The following is a 19,703-nucleotide window of genomic DNA, read 5'->3' on the forward strand; positions in this document are numbered from 1 at the left end:
AGGCAGTCCCCCGTTTTTACACATTGCAGCAGGCAGTCCCCCGTTTTTACACATTGCGGCAGGCAGTCCCCCAATTTTACACATTGCGGCAGGCAGATTCCCCATTTTTACACATTGCGGCAGGCAGTCCCCCGTTTTTACACATTGTGGCAGGCAGATTCCCCCTTTTTACACATTGCGGCAGGCAGTCCCCCGTTTTTACACATTGCAGCAGGCAGTCCCCCTTTTTACACATTGCGGCAGGCAGTCCCCCAATTTTACACATTGCGGCAGGCAGATTCCCCATTTTTACACATTGCGGCAGGCAGATTCCCCCTTTTTACACATAGCGGCAGGCAGTCCCCCATTTTTACACATTGCGGCAGGCAGTCCCCCATTTTTACACATAGCGGCAAGCAGTCCCAACAAAGAAAGAAAGAGACAGAAAGAAAGAGACAGAAAGAAAGAATTATACTTACCCTCTCCGGCGTCTCCGCTGGCTCAGGCTCCTCAGTGCAGCGTCAGACGATTCCCGGGCTGGAGAGAAGGAGGAGGAGGGAGGTGGAGGAGGGAGCCGCAGCAGCGCTGTGTCATTGGTGGAGGCGCTGCTGCTGCTGCCCCTCTGCTTCACTATAGGCTGTTCTCGGAAGACAGCCTATAGTGAAGCAAAGGGCCAGCAGCAGCAGCGCCTCCACCAGTAGTAAAGCGCTGCTGCGGCTCCCTTTTTCGGCTCCCTCCTCCTCCTTCTCTCCCGTACCGCTGCTCCTCTCCTCTCTGTCCGGGCGGCTGTGCGCTGCGCACAGCGGCATGTAATGAGTCAGAGGCGGGCCCCAGTGCAACGCACTGGTTGCACTGGCGGTAGTTCTGCCTCTGGCGGGCCAGACAATGCAATCGTTATGCATTGATGAGAATGCCTCTGCCTAATTGACAGGCAAAGATGTTCGTGGGCTGGTCAGGTGGCGCAATGTAGTGTTGTGGGGGGGAGGGGGGGGCAACGCAGCATCGTGGGGACATGATACCGGAAACGGGGGCGGGTTCAGGGCAACCGCATGGCGTCACATCAGAGCACCCAGAGGAAACCCACGCAAGTACGGGGAGAATATACAAACTCCACACAGTTAGGGCCATGGTGGGAATACAGCCCATGACCTCAATGCTGTGAGGCAGTAATGCTAACCATTACACCATCCGTACTGCCCAAATAGAAATAATGAACAGCTTTATTTTTACATTGCAATTTAGATTTGAGATTGGACATGCCCCTCCCACATCTAAATCTTTTTGTACATCTTTAAATCTGCTCCACCTGCAGTGCAACATGGTTTTGAAACTAATCCATATGGCGGGAATGTCATGGTGGTCACGTGGGCCTGTGGAACAAATCCATGCTTATTTGAGGTGTGCAGATCGAGATGGGATTCTTGTTTTTGACATATCAGTTTATATAAAGCAGCTGAGCCAGTTATCGCCCTCCTCTTCTGTCGTATCATTTGCAGACCCAGCACCTACCCCTCCTCCTCCCAGTCACCACACTGCTCACCCCACACAGGGTCTCTTCCCTTCCTGCCGCAGGGCTGTTTTTAGGGCTGGGAAAGCCGTGTGATCGCACATGGCACCTACGGCCAGTGTTTGCATAGTATTTCATGTGGTCTGGCCGCCCACATGAAACACTGTTGAAAATGTCTCTCCCAAAATGGCTGCCGCCACAGAGGAGACAGTTTTGAAGGATGATAGAGGAGGCTGGCGGCTGTAGCACCAAAGTGACTACAGTATATTGAAAAATTCTGCATATCTCTCCTCACTGTCCCTATCTGCCCCTACCACTCCACCCTCTTCCTGTCCTTATCTATCCCAACCCCTCCCCCTCTCTCTTCCCCAGTCCCACTCTCTCCCCCGTCCCTATCTGTCCCAAACCCCCTCTCTCCCCAGTCCCTTTCTGCCCCAACCCTCCCACCGCCTTTCTTTCTCTCCCAGTCCCTATCTGCCCCTATCCCACCCTCCACTCCCTCAGTCCCTATCTGCCCCTATCCCACTCTTTCCCCAGCCTCATCTCTCCTCTTGCAGCAAGTGTGAAAGTCAGATTAGCATTATCAATATTTGCAGCAGCAGGGTAGGGGGCTGTAACATCTCCCGCAGTATTACTTTCACTTCAAGCTGTGACAGCTTCCATCACTCACAGAGGCGTCATTTGGTCCAGGTAGCGGCCTCTAGTGGCAGCTGGCACATATAACAGAGGCGAGGAGCAGATTAGTCTTTTATTATATAGGAAAGGATTAATTATAAAATTATTGTTTCTTTTTTTACAAGAGCAATATTATTTATTAATTATATTAAAGGGTAAATATTATTTAATTGTTGATTGATGTCTAAATATGTTTTTATGATGGTTGCAACATTTATAATATTATGATATGGGCATCATTTATTTAGCCATACAATAATAAATGTAGTCCCATCATAATTTTTTTTTTAAACTCCACGGGCAGCCTGCAGATCCCACAAGGAACTTTCCTTTGCCTACTTAGGACATGTAGGGAGCTCATCTTTTTTGTCCGGGGAATGGCTGCCCCTTATAAAGTTGAGTATGTCTTCCTACGCTGTACTATAATAAGTGTGTGTTAATTGCAGCTACAGCTGTGGTTCCCAAACTGTTTTGAATCACGGTGCCTTTCAGTATCAGAAATCTTTTCACAGCACTCCTAGGCCTAAAGTTTGTTATTGAGAAATTCAGAAACAAATATTAAACTAAGTAAACTGTGTTGTCATCCTTATGTTCAGTTATGTGGTGAGGGACAGGATTTGCTTCTGCTTATCCACTTATTTGATGATTGGCAGCCACCAGCACTGGTTTTACCTATTGCATTGACTATAAATAACTTAAATTGTTCCCTGCAAGTGCCCTGAGTCACCAGAGTGCCACGCCACACAGTTTGGGAACCACTGAGCAATAGGGATGCATGGAAGGGATGTCCATCCTTCAGCATTTAAAAATCAAATAATATAACCCTAAGTGCATTGAGCTATAATGACCCAAATATATAAGGGGGTCATAATTGTGCAGGTTATATACTTGTGTAAAATCAATGTACAGTATGTTTATTATAAATATAGAAAAGGTGCGTGAAGATATAAGTACAGTAGGAAGCCTCCTTCCCTCTCATTTTGGATGCAGAAAGTAGGTGTTGTAAAACATGTGTAGTGTTTGCAAACATGGAAGTTGTCAACAAAAGAAATAGTCAATGGTGACATCTTGTGGCTATTCTACATATTACATCAAATTTCCTAATGCACATTAATAATAATAATAATAATAATAATAATGTTATTTATATAGCACTTTTCTCCTAATAGGACTCAAAGTGCTCTATACTTGCCTTTATAGCACAAAATACTCACAGAGCGCTGGGCATGCACCCTCAGTGACGAAAATGGGGCATGGCTCGCGATAGCAGCACTCCTGCAAAGCCACGCCCCTTTTGTACAGGCTATACACCCTTATTGTTTGTCTGCGGTTTATGGGACTACGATGTTGGGAGGTATATGAATGCTTGAGTAAATAGTTAAGTCTTAAGTCTGTTTTTGAACTGTGCGAGGAAGAGAGTTCCATAGAGTTGGGAATCACAAAGCCGAAAGCTTGACCCCCTAGAAGAATTTAGGGAAAGGCATAATACAGTGGCGTAACTACTGCCCCCGCAGCCCTCGCGGTGGCTTGGGGGCGAGGGGCTGCGGGGGCACCACTGACAGAACAGATTGACATGCGGACGAGCGTCCGCATGTCAATCTGCGGTCTCCTCTCCCTCCTTCCCTCCGCTGCTGCCTACTGTGTACGGAGGGACACGGAGCGCACATCGCTCGCCTCTCCTGTGTCCCTCCTGGCTCTCCCCCGGCCGGTCTAATAAAGGAAGTGCCGTTCGTGAGCTCTGATTGGCTCTACGAACCGGCACTTCCTTTATTAGACCGGCCGGGGGAGAGCCAGGAGGGACATTGGGGAGGCGCGCTATGCGCTCCGTGTCCCTCCAACACAAAGGAGGGGGAGGGGAAGCAGGCACTGGGGGGCATATACCTGGCACTGGGGGCATATACCTGGCACTGGGGGCATATACCTGGCACTGGGGGGAAAGCAGGCACTGTGGGGGAATATCTGGCACTGTGGGGGCATATACCTGGCACTGGGGGCATAGACCTGGCACTGGGGGGGCATATACCTGGCACTGGGGGCATATACCTGGCACTGGGGGCATATACCTGGCACTGTGGGGGAATATCTGGCACTGGGGGCATATACCTGGCACTGGGGGGGAATATCTGGCACTGGGGGGGCATATACCTGGCACTGGGGGGGCATATACCTGGCACTGGGGGGGCATATACCTGGCACTGGGGGGGAATATCTGGCACTGGGGGCATATACCTGGCACTGGGGGGGAATATCTGGCACTGGGGGGGAAGCAGGCACTGTGGGGGAATATCTGGCACTGGGGGGGGGCATATACCTGGCACTGGGGGCATATACCTGGCACTGTGGGGGAAGATCTGGCACTGGGGGCATATACCTGGCACTGGACGGAATATCTGGTACTGGGGGCATATACCTGGCACTGTGGGGGAAGATCTGGCACTGGGGGCATATACCTGGCACTGTGGGGGAAGATCTGGCACTGGGGGCATATACCTGGCACTGTGGGGGAAGATCTGGCACTGGGGGCATATACCTGGCACTGTGGGGGAATATCTGGCACTGGGGGCATATACCTGGCACTGTGGGGGAATATTTGGCACTGGGGGGAGCAGGCACTGAGGGGGCATATGTGGCACTGTGGGGGAATATCTGGCACTGGGGGCATATACCTGGCACTGTGGGGGAATATCTGGCACTGGGTGCATATACCTGGCACTGTGGGGGAATATCTGGCACTGGGAGCATATGTGGCACTGGGAGCACGGCCCTAGCAACAAGCACTACCCCCTAGCAACGAGCATGACACCCAGTGCATGAAACCCCTGGCAACGAGCATGACACCCTGAGCATGAAAACCCCTGGCACCGTGCATGGAACCAAGAGCATGAAACCCCTGGCAACGAGCAGGTAATTTAAAAGTAATTGGAAGCCTTACTGTAGAACTTAATGTGTAATGGGCATTACAGTGTGTGGTATACTATATCACGGGCATTGTGTGGTATGTGGTATAATGTCTCAGGGTCACTGCAGTGTTTGGCATAATGTATCACGGACATTGCGGTGTGTGTCATAATGTGTCAGGCATTACGGTGTGTTGTATACTATATCACGGGCATTGTGGTATGTGGTATAATGTCTCAGGATCATTGTGGTGTGTGTCATAATGTGTCACAGACATTGTATGTGCTATAATGTTTCAGGCGCATTGCAGTGTGTAGCATAATGTATAACGGGCATTGCGATTCCTGTCATAATGTGTCACAGGCATTACGGTGTGTGGCATAATGTGTCGGGGGCACTATGGTGTGTGCATATTGTGTCATGTGCATTATTGTGCGTGGAATAATGTCTAAGGGCCATTGCAGTATGTGGCATAATGTATACTGGGCATTACTATAAGGAGGAAAAATGACAAATAATGTAAGGGGCATGAATCAGGATTATTTTTCTTTCCTGTGGTGGCTAACGTCTGGGCGTGCAGGTTGCAAAACTGGGGTATAAGGTAGTCTTTTCCTGCAATGCCACGCCCCTTTCCGCGAAGCCACGCCCATGACAACGAAGCCACACCCCCTTTTTGGCGCCGCGCGCCGTCCCTTTACTAGTGCCAATTATGGGGGGGGGGGGGGGGGGGGGGCGCGAAGGATTTTTTGGCTTGGGGGAGAAAAATTTCTAGTTACGCCACTGGCTTAATGGGTTATATATGTTCACACTAGAAAAATGGCGGCTAAGAGGAGACATTATCAATATTTACAAATATATAAAGGGACACTATAAGGATCTATCAGAAGATTTGTTTACTGAAAAATCTCTACACAGGACGCGTGGACACCGTCTGAGGTTAGAGGAGAGAAAATTCCATACCCAACGAAGGAAAGGGATCTTCACAATAAGGACAGTAAGGATTTGGAATTCACTGCCTGAGAAGGTAGTAATAGTGGACTCAATATGTTCAAAAATGGATTAGATAAATTCCTTACTGAAAGAAATATACAAGGATATAGCATTTAAAATGAATGCATTTAAAAAAAAGAAAAGAAAAAAAAAAGCATGATTTATAGTGTTCGTTAGATTTATTAACTTAATTTTATCTGGGTTAGTATAGTTAAAATTGTGTTAAATACAGATTAGTGTAAGAATTATACAAAAGGTTGAACTCGATGGACATTTTGACTTTTTTAAACTTCAATAACTATGTTATTATGGGCCTACTGTAATTCAGGGGGTAATTCAGACTTGATCGTAGCAGCAAATTTGTTAGCAGTTGGGCAAAACCATGTGCACTGCAGGGGGGACAGATATAACATGTGCAGAGAGAGTTAGATTTGGAGGGGGGGGGTGTTTAAACTGAAATCTAAATTGCAGTGTAAAAATAAAGCAGCCAGTATTTACCTTGCACAGAAACACTATAACCCACCCAAATCTAACTCTCTCTGCACATGTTATATCTGACCCCGGTCCCCCCTGCAGTGCACGTGGTTTTGCTCATTGGCTAACAAATTTGCTGCTGCGATCATGTCTGAATTTGGCCCTATGTTACTATGAGGCTAATTCAGAACTGATCGCTGCTGTGTGTATTCGGACAGCAGCGATCAGGTCTGACGTGCGCATGCGCTAGCGCCGCAGTGCGCCGGCGCATGGCAAAGAGCCGACGGCAGTCTTAGCCCTGCGATCACCTCTGCCTGATTGACAGGCAGAGGCTGTCGCTGGGCAGGAGGGGGTGGGCCGGCGGCGTTGCCCGGACCGCTGGGGGGGGGCGGGCCGCGGCGGCTGCATAACGTCACACACAGCCGCTTCAGCCCGGGCAGCGATGAGTAGCTCCCTGCCAGCGCGCAGGAGCTGCTCTTGCTGGGAGCTACTCCTACAGTACAAAAGCATCGCTGCTATGCAATGCCTTTGTACTTGTACGACGGGGTAGGGCCTGACATGCGGGCCAGACTAGCCCTGTGCTGGGCATCCCCCCGCATGTCAGGGAAGCTGATCGTAGATGTGCTATATTTAGCACATCTATGAACAGGGCTGACTCACCCCCAATGTTACATGTACTGTATTTCTTGAATGTCCTTGGTGCAAGAAGTGAGTTACCTCCTTAATTTATTCACTTGGTGAATATACGGGATCCGGTCTGAAGATCGACAGTGTCTAGGTCGACAATGTTTAGGTCGACCACTATAGGTCGACAGTCACTAGGTCGACATGGATGGAAGGTCGACAGGGGTGCTAGGTCGACATGTGCTAGGTCAACAGGTCTAAAGGTCGACATGAGTTTTTCACATTTTTTTTCTTTTTTTGAATTTTTTCATACTTAACGATCCACGTGGAGTACTATAGTGCCGAGTGAAGCGAAGGCAACATGCCCGAAGCATGGCGAGCGAAGCGAGCCATGCGAGGGGACGCGGTGCACTAATTTGGGATCCCGGTAACTCTACGAAGAAAACGACACCAACAAAAAAAAAAATCCTCATGTCGAACTTTAGACCTGTAGACCTAGCACCTGTCGACCTAGAAACCCTGTCGACCTTCCATCCATGTCGACCTAGTGACTGTCGACCTATAGTGGTCGACCTAAACATTGTCGACCTAGACACTGTCGATTTGATGAACCACACCCGAATATACACCAGTACTCACTCAGGTGATTTGAAGAGTGTACTTTTTAGCATTGATATATTTTACTAACCATTATTATTTTCTTATCTCTTTTGTTTTGTTTTTATTATTTACCAGTTATTTCCATAGTGCACACATATTCTGCAGTGCTTTACAGATAACATTTTTGGCCATTCACATCAGTCCTTGCCCCAATGGGGTTAACCAGGTTTGTTAGAAAACCAAAAAAGCAAGCAACTGGGCAAAACTATGTTGCACTGTAGGTGTGGTCTCGGGTGGGAGGAGCATGGCCGCAGGTGGGAGGGGCTTGGCCTATGTTTAGTGTTTAGTGGGCATGCCCAGCACGCCCCGAGCAGTTGAACAACCCCTATGCTCACCTCCCAGCACTGAATAGATGCCGTGCTCCCCCAACTGCTCAACCGGAGTGGGAAACAATGACCCGCGGGTGGGACAGTGTCCGAATAGCGGGACTGTCCCACTGGAATCGGGACAGTTGGGAGGTATGGTAACATGTGCAGGGAGATTTAGATTTGGGTGGGTAATATTGTTTCTGTGCATGGTAAACACTGGCTGCTTAATATTTACAATGCAATTTAGATTTCAGCTTGAACACACCCCACCCAAATCTAACTCTCTCTGCACATGTTACATCTGCCCCACCTGCAGTGCACATGGTTTTGTCCAGTTGCTTGCATTTTTGGTTTGGTAGCAAACCTGAATAAGGCCCTTATTCAATATGGATCGCATTAGCATATTGCTGTTTTCTGTCCCAGTGCGCTCGCACAGGGCCCATACTGCACGTACGCGGGCCACAGTGGCGGAACTAGCGAGCGGTGGGCCCAGGTGCGACAAAATGCTTTGGGCCCCCCCCCCACATCCCATCCAAGTCCACCCCCTCACCCCTGGAGAGGATCTGGTGAGGGGGACCTGCTCAGGGCCAGAGAAATGGATACCTAGCAACAGTGCCGTAACTAGACATTTTAGCACTGTGTGCAAGAAACGGCATCGGAGCCCCACCCCTGCATGGAAAACAGGGGCAGTGCGCGCCGTAGGCGCGCGCAAAAATACATAGTGGCGTGGCTTCGTGGGGAAGGGGTGTGGCCACAAAATAATACCAATTCATAAAACGGTGCACAGTAGTCTCCATTCTTCAAATTATGCCTCACAGTAGCACCACTACACCAGGTAGAGACCCTTTTACACCTTACAGCGGACAGATTCCTCTTTTTACACATTACGGCAGACAGCGTCCCCCTTTTTACACATTACGGCAGACAGCGTCCCTCTTTTTACACATTACGGCAGACAGCGTGCACTTTTTACACATAACGGCAGACAGCGTCCCCTTTTTACACATAACGGCAGACAGTGTGCCCTTGTTACACATAGCGGCAGACAGCGTACACTTTTTACACATAACGGCAGACAGCGTGCCCTTGTTAAACATAGCGGCAGACAGCGTACACTTTTTACACATAATGGCAGACAGCGTCCCCCTTTTTACACATTTTACGGCAGACAGCGTCCCCTTTTTACACATAACGGCAGACAGCGTCCCCTTTTTACACATAACGGCAGACAGCGTCCCCTTTTTACACATAACGGCAGACAGCGTCCCCTTTTTACACATTACGGCAGACAGCGTGCCCTTGTTACACATTACGGCAGACAGCGTCCCCCTTTTTACACATTACGGCAGGCAGATTCCCCCTTTTTACACATAGCGGCAGGCAGATTCCCCCTTTTTACACATAGCGGCAGGCAGATTCCCCATTTTTACACATAGCGGCAGGCAGTCCCCCCTTTTTACACATTGCGGCAGGCAGATTCCCCCTTTTTACACATTGCGGCAGGCAGTCCCGTTTTTACACATTACGGCAGGCAGATTCCCCCTTTTTACACATTGCGGCAGGTAGTCCCCCTTTTTACACATTACGGCAGGCAGATTCCCCCTTTTTACACATAGCGGCAGGCAGATTCCACCTTTTTACACATAGCGGCAGGCAGTCCCCCCTTTTTACACATAGCGGCAGGCAGTCCCCCCTTTTTACACATTGCGGCAGGCAGATTCCCCCTTTTTACACATTGCGGCAGGCAGTCCCCCGTTTTTACACATTGCGGCAGGCAGATTCCCCCTTTTTACACATTGCGGCAGGCAGTCCCCCGTTTTTACACATTGCAGCAGGCAGTCCCCCGTTTTTACACATTGCGGCAGGCAGTCCCCCAATTTTACACATTGCGGCAGGCAGATTCCCCATTTTTACACATTGCGGCAGGCAGTCCCCCGTTTTTACACATTGTGGCAGGCAGATTCCCCCTTTTTACACATTGCGGCAGGCAGTCCCCCGTTTTTACACATTGCAGCAGGCAGTCCCCCTTTTTACACATTGCGGCAGGCAGTCCCCCAATTTTACACATTGCGGCAGGCAGATTCCCCATTTTTACACATTGCGGCAGGCAGATTCCCCCTTTTTACACATAGCGGCAGGCAGTCCCCCATTTTTACACATTGCGGCAGGCAGTCCCCCATTTTTACACATAGCGGCAAGCAGTCCCAACAAAGAAAGAAAGAGACAGAAAGAAAGAGACAGAAAGAAAGAATTATACTTACCCTCTCCGGCGTCTCCGCTGGCTCAGGCTCCTCGGTGCAGCGTCAGACGATTCCCGGGCTGGAGAGAAGGAGGAGGAGGGAGGTGGAGGAGGGAGCCGCAGCAGCGCTGTGTCATTGGTGGAGGCGCTGCTGCTGCTGCCCCTCTGCTTCACTATAGGCTGTTCTCGGAAGACAGCCTATAGTGAAGCAAAGGGCCAGCAGCAGCAGCGCCTCCACCAGTAGTAAAGCGCTGCTGCGGCTCCCTCCTTCGGCTCCCTCCTCCTCCTTCTCTCCCGTACCGCTGCTCCTCTCCTCTCTGTCCGGGCGGCTGTGCGCTGCGCACAGCGGCATGTAATGAGTCAGAGGCGGGCCCCAGTGCAACGCACTGGTTGCACAGGCGGTAGTTCTGCCTCTGGCGGGCCAGACAATGCAATCGTTATGCATTGATGAGAATGCCTCTGCCTAATTGACAGGCAAAGATGTTCGTGGGCTGGTCAGGTGGCGCAATGTAGTGTTGTGGGGGGGAGGGGGGGGCAACGCAGCATCGTGGGGACATGATACCGGAAACGGGGGCGGGTTCAGGGCAACCGCATGGCGTCACATCAGAGCACCCAGAGGAAACCCACGCAAGTACGGGGAGAATATACAAACTCCACACAGTTAGGGCCATGGTGGGAATACAGCCCATGACCTCAATGCTGTGAGGCAGTAATGCTAACCATTACACCATCCGTACTGCCCAAATAGAAATAATGAACAGCTTTATTTTTACATTGCAATTTAGATTTGAGATTGGACATGCCCCTCCCACATCTAAATCTTTTTGTACATCTTTAAATCTGCTCCACCTGCAGTGCAACATGGTTTTGAAACTAATCCATATGGCGGAAATGTCATGGTGGTCACGTGGGCCTGTGGAACAAATCCATGCTTATTTAAGGTGTGCAGATCGAGATGGGATTCTTGTTTTTGACATATCTTTTACACTCAACATGGGATGGGTATAAGTCCTGATACTAATGATGATACTGTGGATGGAAATACAGTGGGCGGATTGGCCTTCCACATGAAGACATATGGATAATCAGTATAGGTTGGCGGTTACTCGCATTAGCATGTATCTGTATGCAGGCTGCTGTGGTTCTACAGAAAAGCAGCCGCAGAAGTATCCAGCCCAGAATCTGCCCCTTACTTTCTGAAGGAATTGTAACAAGATACTTAGAGGATAATACATACCTTTGTTAATATGCATAGCAATATACATGTGTATTCTTTCATACCTAAAGTACTCAAATGCTTTGGTTTATGTATTCTGCATTATTACTTTCTGTTCTAAGATCATGTGATGGCTTTGACTGATAATTATATTCTCAGGGCCATAACAATTGGAGTGCGAGTGGTGCTACTGCCCCGGGTGCAAGGCTAAGGAAAGGGCATTATTGTTACTATGTTAGCACCTGCCTTTGGCTTGCTGTGCATCTGGAAAGATACCCTGCAGCCTATAAATCTGCCTGAGAGAGTCACTTGGTGCTTCATTAGGACACGCTCAGCTCTCAGTTTCCTAGTTCTGGGCCCCCTTTTTGTGACATTGTGTTGTTAGGGATGGCTCAGGGTATAATATGTACCTGCTATGGTGCTTGCCATCACCAAGGCAGCACAATATGTGCCACCAACCAGGGTGTACAGCCGGTATTAATGTACTGGGCCCAGACTCAGGGGGGTGGGGGGTTGCAATGTGCCGATTATCTCACCTATGAAATACTTCTTGTTCATATGCAGTTGGGGGGGTGAATAAGGGGGTCCCTGTCTGTTTCGTCTGTACTAGTCCACACAATTTCTGATGGCAGCTCTGGCCACAACCGAGGGTGATTAGCCGCACCTGAACCAACACAGTGGACTAGATGCATCACCGCTTGGAGAGTGATAAAATAGAAACCAACCAGCTCTTAAATGTCATTTTTTAAACACAGCCTGTGACATAGCAGTTAGGAGATGATTGGCTGGTGCTTTTTCTCTCTCCATTTTATCACTCTCCAAGCGTTGATGCATCTAGCCCAGTGACAGGGTCCAGTGTCCAGGGTCGGACTGGCCCACAGGGGTACAGACCCCCCCCCCCCCCCAGTGGGCCCTACTGCCTGGGGGGGAAGGGAGGGGGGGGTGCACCACCTCCTCCTCTAGGGAAGAGGTTCCAGACTGTGTACTTGAATTATACATTATGCATATGTTCCATTATAATGCACAGGACTATGGTGTATTTTCTATCATGCATTGCTGTTATTAATCTACTACATTATCATGCATGCACTAGCAATATTGACTGTATATATATCAAGGGCCCCAGCCCATGCAATCTCTAATGGTTATGTTAACCAATGGGGTGGCTGGCCACACCCCTATGAATGGGCCTCTACCACTGCATTCCTCCGGTAGTCCCTTCATGCCCCAATCCGGCACTGCTGATGTCCTATCATGACCAGGGTGCAGACAGTTACAGCTCTGAATATAATCTGTCCTTTCACAGACAAGCTTGCATCATCATCAGTGATATTTTGTTGTCGCAAATATGAGGGACTCTTAATGGCTATGGACTTTTTATCCCTAATTAACAACAGAGAAGTAATTTAATTGACACTTACTAGTGTAGATAACAATTCAACTACAAGCAAGATAATAAAGTCATGGTCAAATATTAGAGAGTAGAGGCGTATGTTGAGACTGCTAAGTTTGGTTGGCAAGAAGGCTAATCTTGGTGTACTTTCCATAGAAATTAACTAAGCCATCATGTTCAATCATAGCCCTGCTCCACCAGGCAACTAGCACTCTAATCAAGTAACAATGTATAAATTGACTGCATAGTCTGGAACCTTACCCCTACAGGATGGCGTGGGGCCCTTAGGCAGTGGTGCCCACCACAGATTTTCCCTGTACCCCTGTGGGGCAGTCTGACCCTGAATAAAAACCCCTGAGATGTGAAGCATGCAGATGCTGTATTCATCTATGCCTTTTGTATTTGGAGTTCCATTCAGAAATGCTGTGCTTGTCACACACAGTACTAATATGGATATATGGATTTAGAAATGAATGGGGAAAAAAACAAAACACAAATGTTTATCTTGCACAATATCAATTTAATAGCGTTACGGTGAAGATAACGTTTTTCTCAATAACTCTTATCTACATGTCAGTTTCATACAGTTATAAGAGATGAATTCTCAATAGTGGCAACATTAGGAAAATCACCATACAAAAAAATGGTTGAACTGTAATTCTCTTTTTTCTGATTTATACTTCACTGTCACTAAAATGCATTACAGTACATGATGAATATAGGTCAGAAGGTGTAACGACACTGAAAAAGAGATGGCTTCCTACAGTTGGTTACATCATTGGAATTTGTGGAGCTTAAATCAATTGCCGCTGGTTTAATGTCTCATTAATTTCATATACAGTAAGTAGCACCATTCATTTCCTGGAAGTTTAATGTCATAGGGGTATATGCAATAGCGGGCGAATTTCAGAAAAAGTCGAATTCCGGAACGTTTTCGCCTCAAAAAATCAATTTGCCTATGCAGTGCAGTACTTTATCGCAAAAAAACGGACCTTCAAAATTCGACTTTTGTCAATTCGACTTTTTCCGCATTCGACTTTTCTGCAATGGTACAGATGCTGCAATTCGCCTCAAGCATATTCAATTCAAGTTTGGAAATTCGCCTGCAGTACTTTTCGACCGCAAATTCGCCTATTTTAGTCCGCCTCAGTTGACTGGCGGGTTCTCAAAAAAATTTTTTAGAACATCATTTTTTGGGATATTTGAGGATTGCTAGTAGCATATCTATTTATATTTGAAAGGATTATCTACTTGGTTTGTCTTTTTTTGACTCACAAGTATTATTTAATTGATTTTTTAAAGGAATATTTTTTTCTTCAATCTCCTGAGGGAAATTTACCCATGATTCCACAGTTTTACCCAGGATACACTTCTGCAAAGCCCCTCCTATCTCCTCACTCCTGGGTTTGAGACTACAGGGAGAAGGAGCCATTACAGTCAGCTCTCTTGTGGAATCGTTTTTTTAGGAAAATCCCTGCGTTTTAAAACACATTCCTATTTTTGTACTGACTACAATGATGGAGCCTTTTTCTGACCAGATTGTGTTGTTCATGCTGGCTGCAAGCTTGATGGAGGAAGAAAGTGCAGATGAACATCAGGATCCAGGTCAGCAAATGTCTGCATTGGGTGAGCCAGTATTGCGGGTTTCATTTCCACGTCCACGCCAGTATCGCACTAGGCGTGAACTGGAGGATCTCAGCGAGTTCGAGGTGATACAAAATTATCGCTTATCGACTCGCGACATATATTCGCTGTACGCTCTGTTGGAGGCCGACTTGGAACCTCGGGCACGGTCAAATCGTGCAATCAGCGGTTTTCAGAAACTGCTGGGGACGTTACATTTTTTGGCGTCAGGCACATTCCAGCCTACACTGTCTCAAACATGCGGTTTTTCTCAGTCGACTCTGTCGCGCTGTATAACCCAAGTCATTAGGGCTTTCCGCAAATTGACGATCCAGTACATCACATTTCCAGAGACGGACAGCGAATGTCGTGAGATCAAATTAGGCTTTTACAACAAATACAAATTTCCCAATGTGCTGGGCGCGATTGACTGTACCCACGTGCAGATCAGACCGCCACGTAATTCAGAGGAATGTTTTCGGAACCGAAAACAGTTCCATTCCCTGAACGTGCAGGCGGTCTGTGATGTAAATATGAGATTTTTGAATATTTTTGTGGGATTTCCTGGATCATCTCACGACTCCTTCATCCTAAGCCAGTCATCGCTGTTTGACAAGTTCGAAACAGGAAACATGCCTGGTGGCTGGCTGTTAGGTATGTATTTTCATTTTTTTATTATTTTATTATATATTTTTTTATTATTTTTTACAAGTACCTAACATTTTTTTTATATTTTCTATAGGCGATGCGGGTTATCCAAACAAACCGTGGCTGTTGACCCCATTGTCTAATCCTGTTGGTAGAGCAGAAAAACGTTACCAAGAGACACACATTGCATCGAGGGGAATAATTGAGCGTGCCTTCGGTGTACTTAAAAGCCGGTTTCGATGTTTAGACACTTCCGGCGGTGCTCTTTTGTACTCACCGTCGAAGGTTTGCGGCATGGTAAATGCATGTTGTATTTTACACAACATATGTGTCGCAAACCGTTTGCCGGTGACTCTTCGTCGTAGTGCTTTCCTACGCGGGAACCGGTCTTCTGCTCTACCGGTGGGTATGGACGAAGGAGAGGATTCCCGGCGGACAGTGATACAAAATTTTTTTGCAGTTACCTGTGAGTATACTGACAACATTTGTATTATCGTGTAAACTGACATTGGTTTTTTTTTAAAAAAACCTCTTCATTTATCTATTACAGAGTTTTACATCCTGTTGATGTGTATCCCCAGGCCGTGTTTATACAGTTTGTTCCCCCCTGTTTTATCCTGTTTGGTTACCGCAAATATTTGACCCTTTTATCCAACTCTACCATGGGCGACCTAATGGTGATGTGGACCTGACCCTCCGCCATGTAGCAGACAACCCCCTCAGGTGAGATGGATTGCCCAGAACTCCCTTTGTCCAAAATCACCCCGGCATGTCCAAAGTGCAGCACTCCGGCATTTGCAAGACTGCACATCCAAACATTCCCTCCTGATACACCAATGCTGGTCAGGGAATGTTTGGATGTGTAGTGATGCAAGTGCCGGAGGGTTGCATTTGGGCCGCTGTAACCCGCTTGTGTTGTGTGGACTGTTGTATGTACCTCTTTTTTCAGCCCCAGGGTGACACTATCACCCATACCTGGAAGCTTAAACTGTTCTCTTCCACCGGTCCTGCGGTGTATCTTCCCAAGTGGCGTGGATGTGAGGAGACACGACATTTCACCTGATGTTCCATGGGTGACCCTACTGGTGATGTGGACCTGACCCTCCGCCATGTAGCAGACAACCCCCTCAGGTGAGATGCAATTGACCAGCAAAACTCCCTTGTCCAAAATCACCCTGGCATGTCCAAAGTGCAGCCCTCCGGCATTTGCAAGACTGCACATCCAAACATTCCCTGAAACAGCAATGCTGGAGCGGGGAATGTTTGGATGTGTAGTGATGCAAGTGCAGGAGGGTTGCATTTGGACCCACTGTTCCCCGCTTGTGTTGTGTGGACTGATGTACCTCTTTTTTCAGCCCCAGGGTGACACTATCACCCATACCTGGAAGCTCAAACTGTTCTCTTCCACAGGTCCTGCGGTGTATCTTCCCAAGTGGCGTGGATGTGAGGAGACACGACATTTCTCCTGATGTTCCATGGGTGACCCTACTGGTGATGTGGACCTGACCCTCCGCCATGTAGCAGACAACCCCCTCAGGTGAGATGCAATTGACCAGCAAAACTCCCTTGTCCAAAATCACCCTGGCATGTCCAAAGTGCAGCCCTCCGGCATTTGCAAGACTGCACATCCAAACATTCCCTGAAACAGCAATGCTGGAGCGGGGAATGTTTGGATGTGTAGTGATGCAAGTGCAGGAGGGTTGCATTTGGACCCACTGTTCCCCGCTTGTGTTGTGTGGACTGTTGTATGTACCTCTTTTTTCAGCCCCAGGGTGACACTATTACCCACATCTGGTAGCTCATACTGTTCTCTTCCACAGGTCCTGCGGTGTATCTTCCCAAGTGGCGTGGATGTGAGGAGACACGACATTTCACCTGATGTTCCATGGGTGACCCTACTGGTGATGTGGACCTGACCCTCCGCCATGTAGCAGACAACCCCCTCAGGTGAGATGCAATTGACCAGCAAAACTCCCTTGTCCAAAATCACCCTGGCATGTCCAAAGTGCAGCCCTCCGGCATTTGCAAGACTGCACATCCAAACATTCCCTGAAACAGCAATGCTGGAGCGGGGAATGTTTGGATGTGTAGTGATGCAAGTGCAGGAGGGTTGCATTTGGACCCACTGTTCCCCGCTTGTGTTGTGTGGACTGTTGTATGTACCTCTTTTTTCAGCCCCAGGGTGACACTATTACCCACATCTGGTAGCTCATACTGTTCTCTTCCACAGGTCCTGCGGTGTATCTTCCCAAGTGGCGTGGATGTGAGGAGACACGACATTTCACCTGATGTTCCATGGGTGACCCTACTGGTGATGTGGACCTGACCCTCCGCCATGTAGCAGACAACCCCCTCAGGTGAGATGCAATTGACCAACAAAACTCCCTTGTCCAAAATCACCCTGGCATGTCCAAAGTGCAGCCCTCCGGCATTTGCAAGACTGCACATCCAAACATTCCCTGAAACAGCAATGCTGGAGCGGGGAATGTTTGGATGTGTAGTGATGCAAGTGCAGGAGGGTTGCATTTGGACCCACTGTTCCCCGCTTGTGTTGTGTGGACTGTTGTATGTACCTCTTTTTTCAGCCCCAGGGTGACACTATTACCCACATCTGGTAGCTCATACTGTTCTCTTCCACAGGTCCTGCGGTGTATCTTCCCAAGTGGCGTGGATGTGAGGAGACACGACATTTCACCTGATGTTCCATGGGTGACCCTACTGGTGATGTGGACCTGACCCTCCGCCATGTAGCAGACAACCCCCTCAGGTGAGATGCAATTGACCAGCAAAACTCCCTTGTCCAAAATCACCCTGGCATGTCCAAAGTGCAGCCCTCCGGCATTTGCAAGACTGCACATCCAAACATTCCCTGAAACAGCAATGCTGGAGCGGGGAATGTTTGGATGTGTAGTGATGCAAGTGCAGGAGGGTTGCATTTGGACCCACTGTTCCCCGCTTGTGTTGTGTGGACTGTTGTATGTACCTCTTTTTTCAGCCCCAGGGTGACACTATTACCCACATCTGGTAGCTCATACTGTTCTCTTCCACAGGTCCTGCGGTGTATCTTCCCAAGTGGCGTGGATGTGAGGAGACACGACATTTCACCTGATGTTCCATGGGTGACCCTACTGGTGATGTGGACCTGACCCTCCGCCATGTAGCAGACAACCCCCTCAGGTGAGATGCAATTGACCAACAAAACTCCCTTGTCCAAAATCACCCTGGCATGTCCAAAGTGCAGCCCTCCGGCATTTGCAAGACTGCACATCCAAACATTCCCTGAAACAGCAATGCTGGAGCGGGGAATGTTTGGATGTGTAGTGATGCAAGTGCAGGAGGGTTGCATTTGGACCCACTGTTCCCCGCTTGTGTTGTGTGGACTGTTGTATGTACCTCTTTTTTCAGCCCCAGGGTGACACTATTACCCACATCTGGTAGCTCATACTGTTCTCTTCCACAGGTCTTCCGGTGTATCCTTCCTAAGTGGCGTGGATGTGAAGAGACAGTTCCCCTGATGTTCCCTGGGCAATCTACTTACGTACAATTCAACTGCATTACAAATTTTAATAAAAACCACAGGAAACTTCTATTTTTAAAAGTTTATTGAAGAAAATTTTTTTTTAATAAAGTTTGAAAGTTAATTAAAACAAAAAAGTAGTTTGTTCTTCTTTACATTCTTTTCTTGTGTATATAGATATCTGTGGGGAAAAGAAAAAAAAAGTATATTAAAGTAAAGACACACTAAATTCATGTTCATTTTTTTTCAATGAAAATTTGTGGAACAACACAGCCCAGCATGACCCATTGCTGGGCGGTGTTGTTCTACAAAGGCATGCGGTTCAAAGTGAAAGAGTGGCGTCAGTGGTCAGCACTTTGACACGCTAACATTTGTGGAACAACACAGCCCAGCATGACCCATTGCTGGGCGGTGTTGTTCTACAAAGGCATGCGGTTCAAAGTGAAAGAGTGGCGTCAGTGGTCAGCACTTTGACACGCTAACATTTGTGGAACAACACAGCCCAGCATGACCCATTGCTGGGCGGTGTTGTTCTACAAAGGCATGCGGTTCAAAGTGAAAGAGTGGCGTCAGTGGTCAGCACTTTGACACGCTAACATTTGTGGAACAACACAGCCCAGCATGACCCATTGCTGGGCGGTGTTGTTCTACAAAGGCATGCGGTTCAAAGTGAAAGAGTGGCGTCAGTGGTCAGCACTTTGACACGCTAACATTTGTGGAACAACACAGCCCAGCATGACCCATTGCTGGGCGGTGTTGTTCTACAAAGGCATGCGGTTCAAAGTGAAAGAGTGGCGTCAGTGGTCAGCACTTTGACACGCTAACATTTGTGGAACAACACAGCCCAGCATGACCCATTGCTGGGCGGTGTTGTTCTACAAAGGCATGCGGTTCAAAGTGAAAGAGTGGCGTCAGTGGTCAGCACTTTGACACGCTAACATTTGTGGAACAA

At 48.1% G+C, this 19,703-nt stretch overlaps 1 protein-coding gene and 1 long non-coding RNA gene across 2 annotated transcripts; both read left to right on the forward strand.

The window, feature by feature from the left end:
- Nucleotides 1–14,266: 14,266 nt before the first annotated feature.
- Nucleotides 14,267–15,836, forward strand: LOC134969041 (putative nuclease HARBI1). The gene is made up of 3 exons (XM_063944749.1): nucleotides 14,267–15,240; nucleotides 15,329–15,700; nucleotides 15,785–15,836. Coding segments are annotated over exons 1-3 (1,137 nt in total). The 5' UTR covers nucleotides 14,267–14,477; the 3' UTR covers nucleotides 15,787–15,836.
- A 1,862-nt stretch (nucleotides 15,837–17,698) lies between these two features.
- On the forward strand, nucleotides 17,699–18,863 carry LOC134969042 (uncharacterized). The gene is made up of 3 exons (XR_010189384.1): nucleotides 17,699–18,001; nucleotides 18,285–18,411; nucleotides 18,695–18,863. It is a non-coding gene; the product is annotated as an uncharacterized LOC134969042 (long non-coding RNA).
- Nucleotides 18,864–19,703: the final 840 nt, after the last annotated feature.

This window comes from Pseudophryne corroboree, chromosome 11 (genome assembly GCF_028390025.1).
Source record: "Pseudophryne corroboree isolate aPseCor3 chromosome 11, aPseCor3.hap2, whole genome shotgun sequence".
NCBI lineage: Eukaryota > Metazoa > Chordata > Amphibia > Anura > Myobatrachidae > Pseudophryne > Pseudophryne corroboree.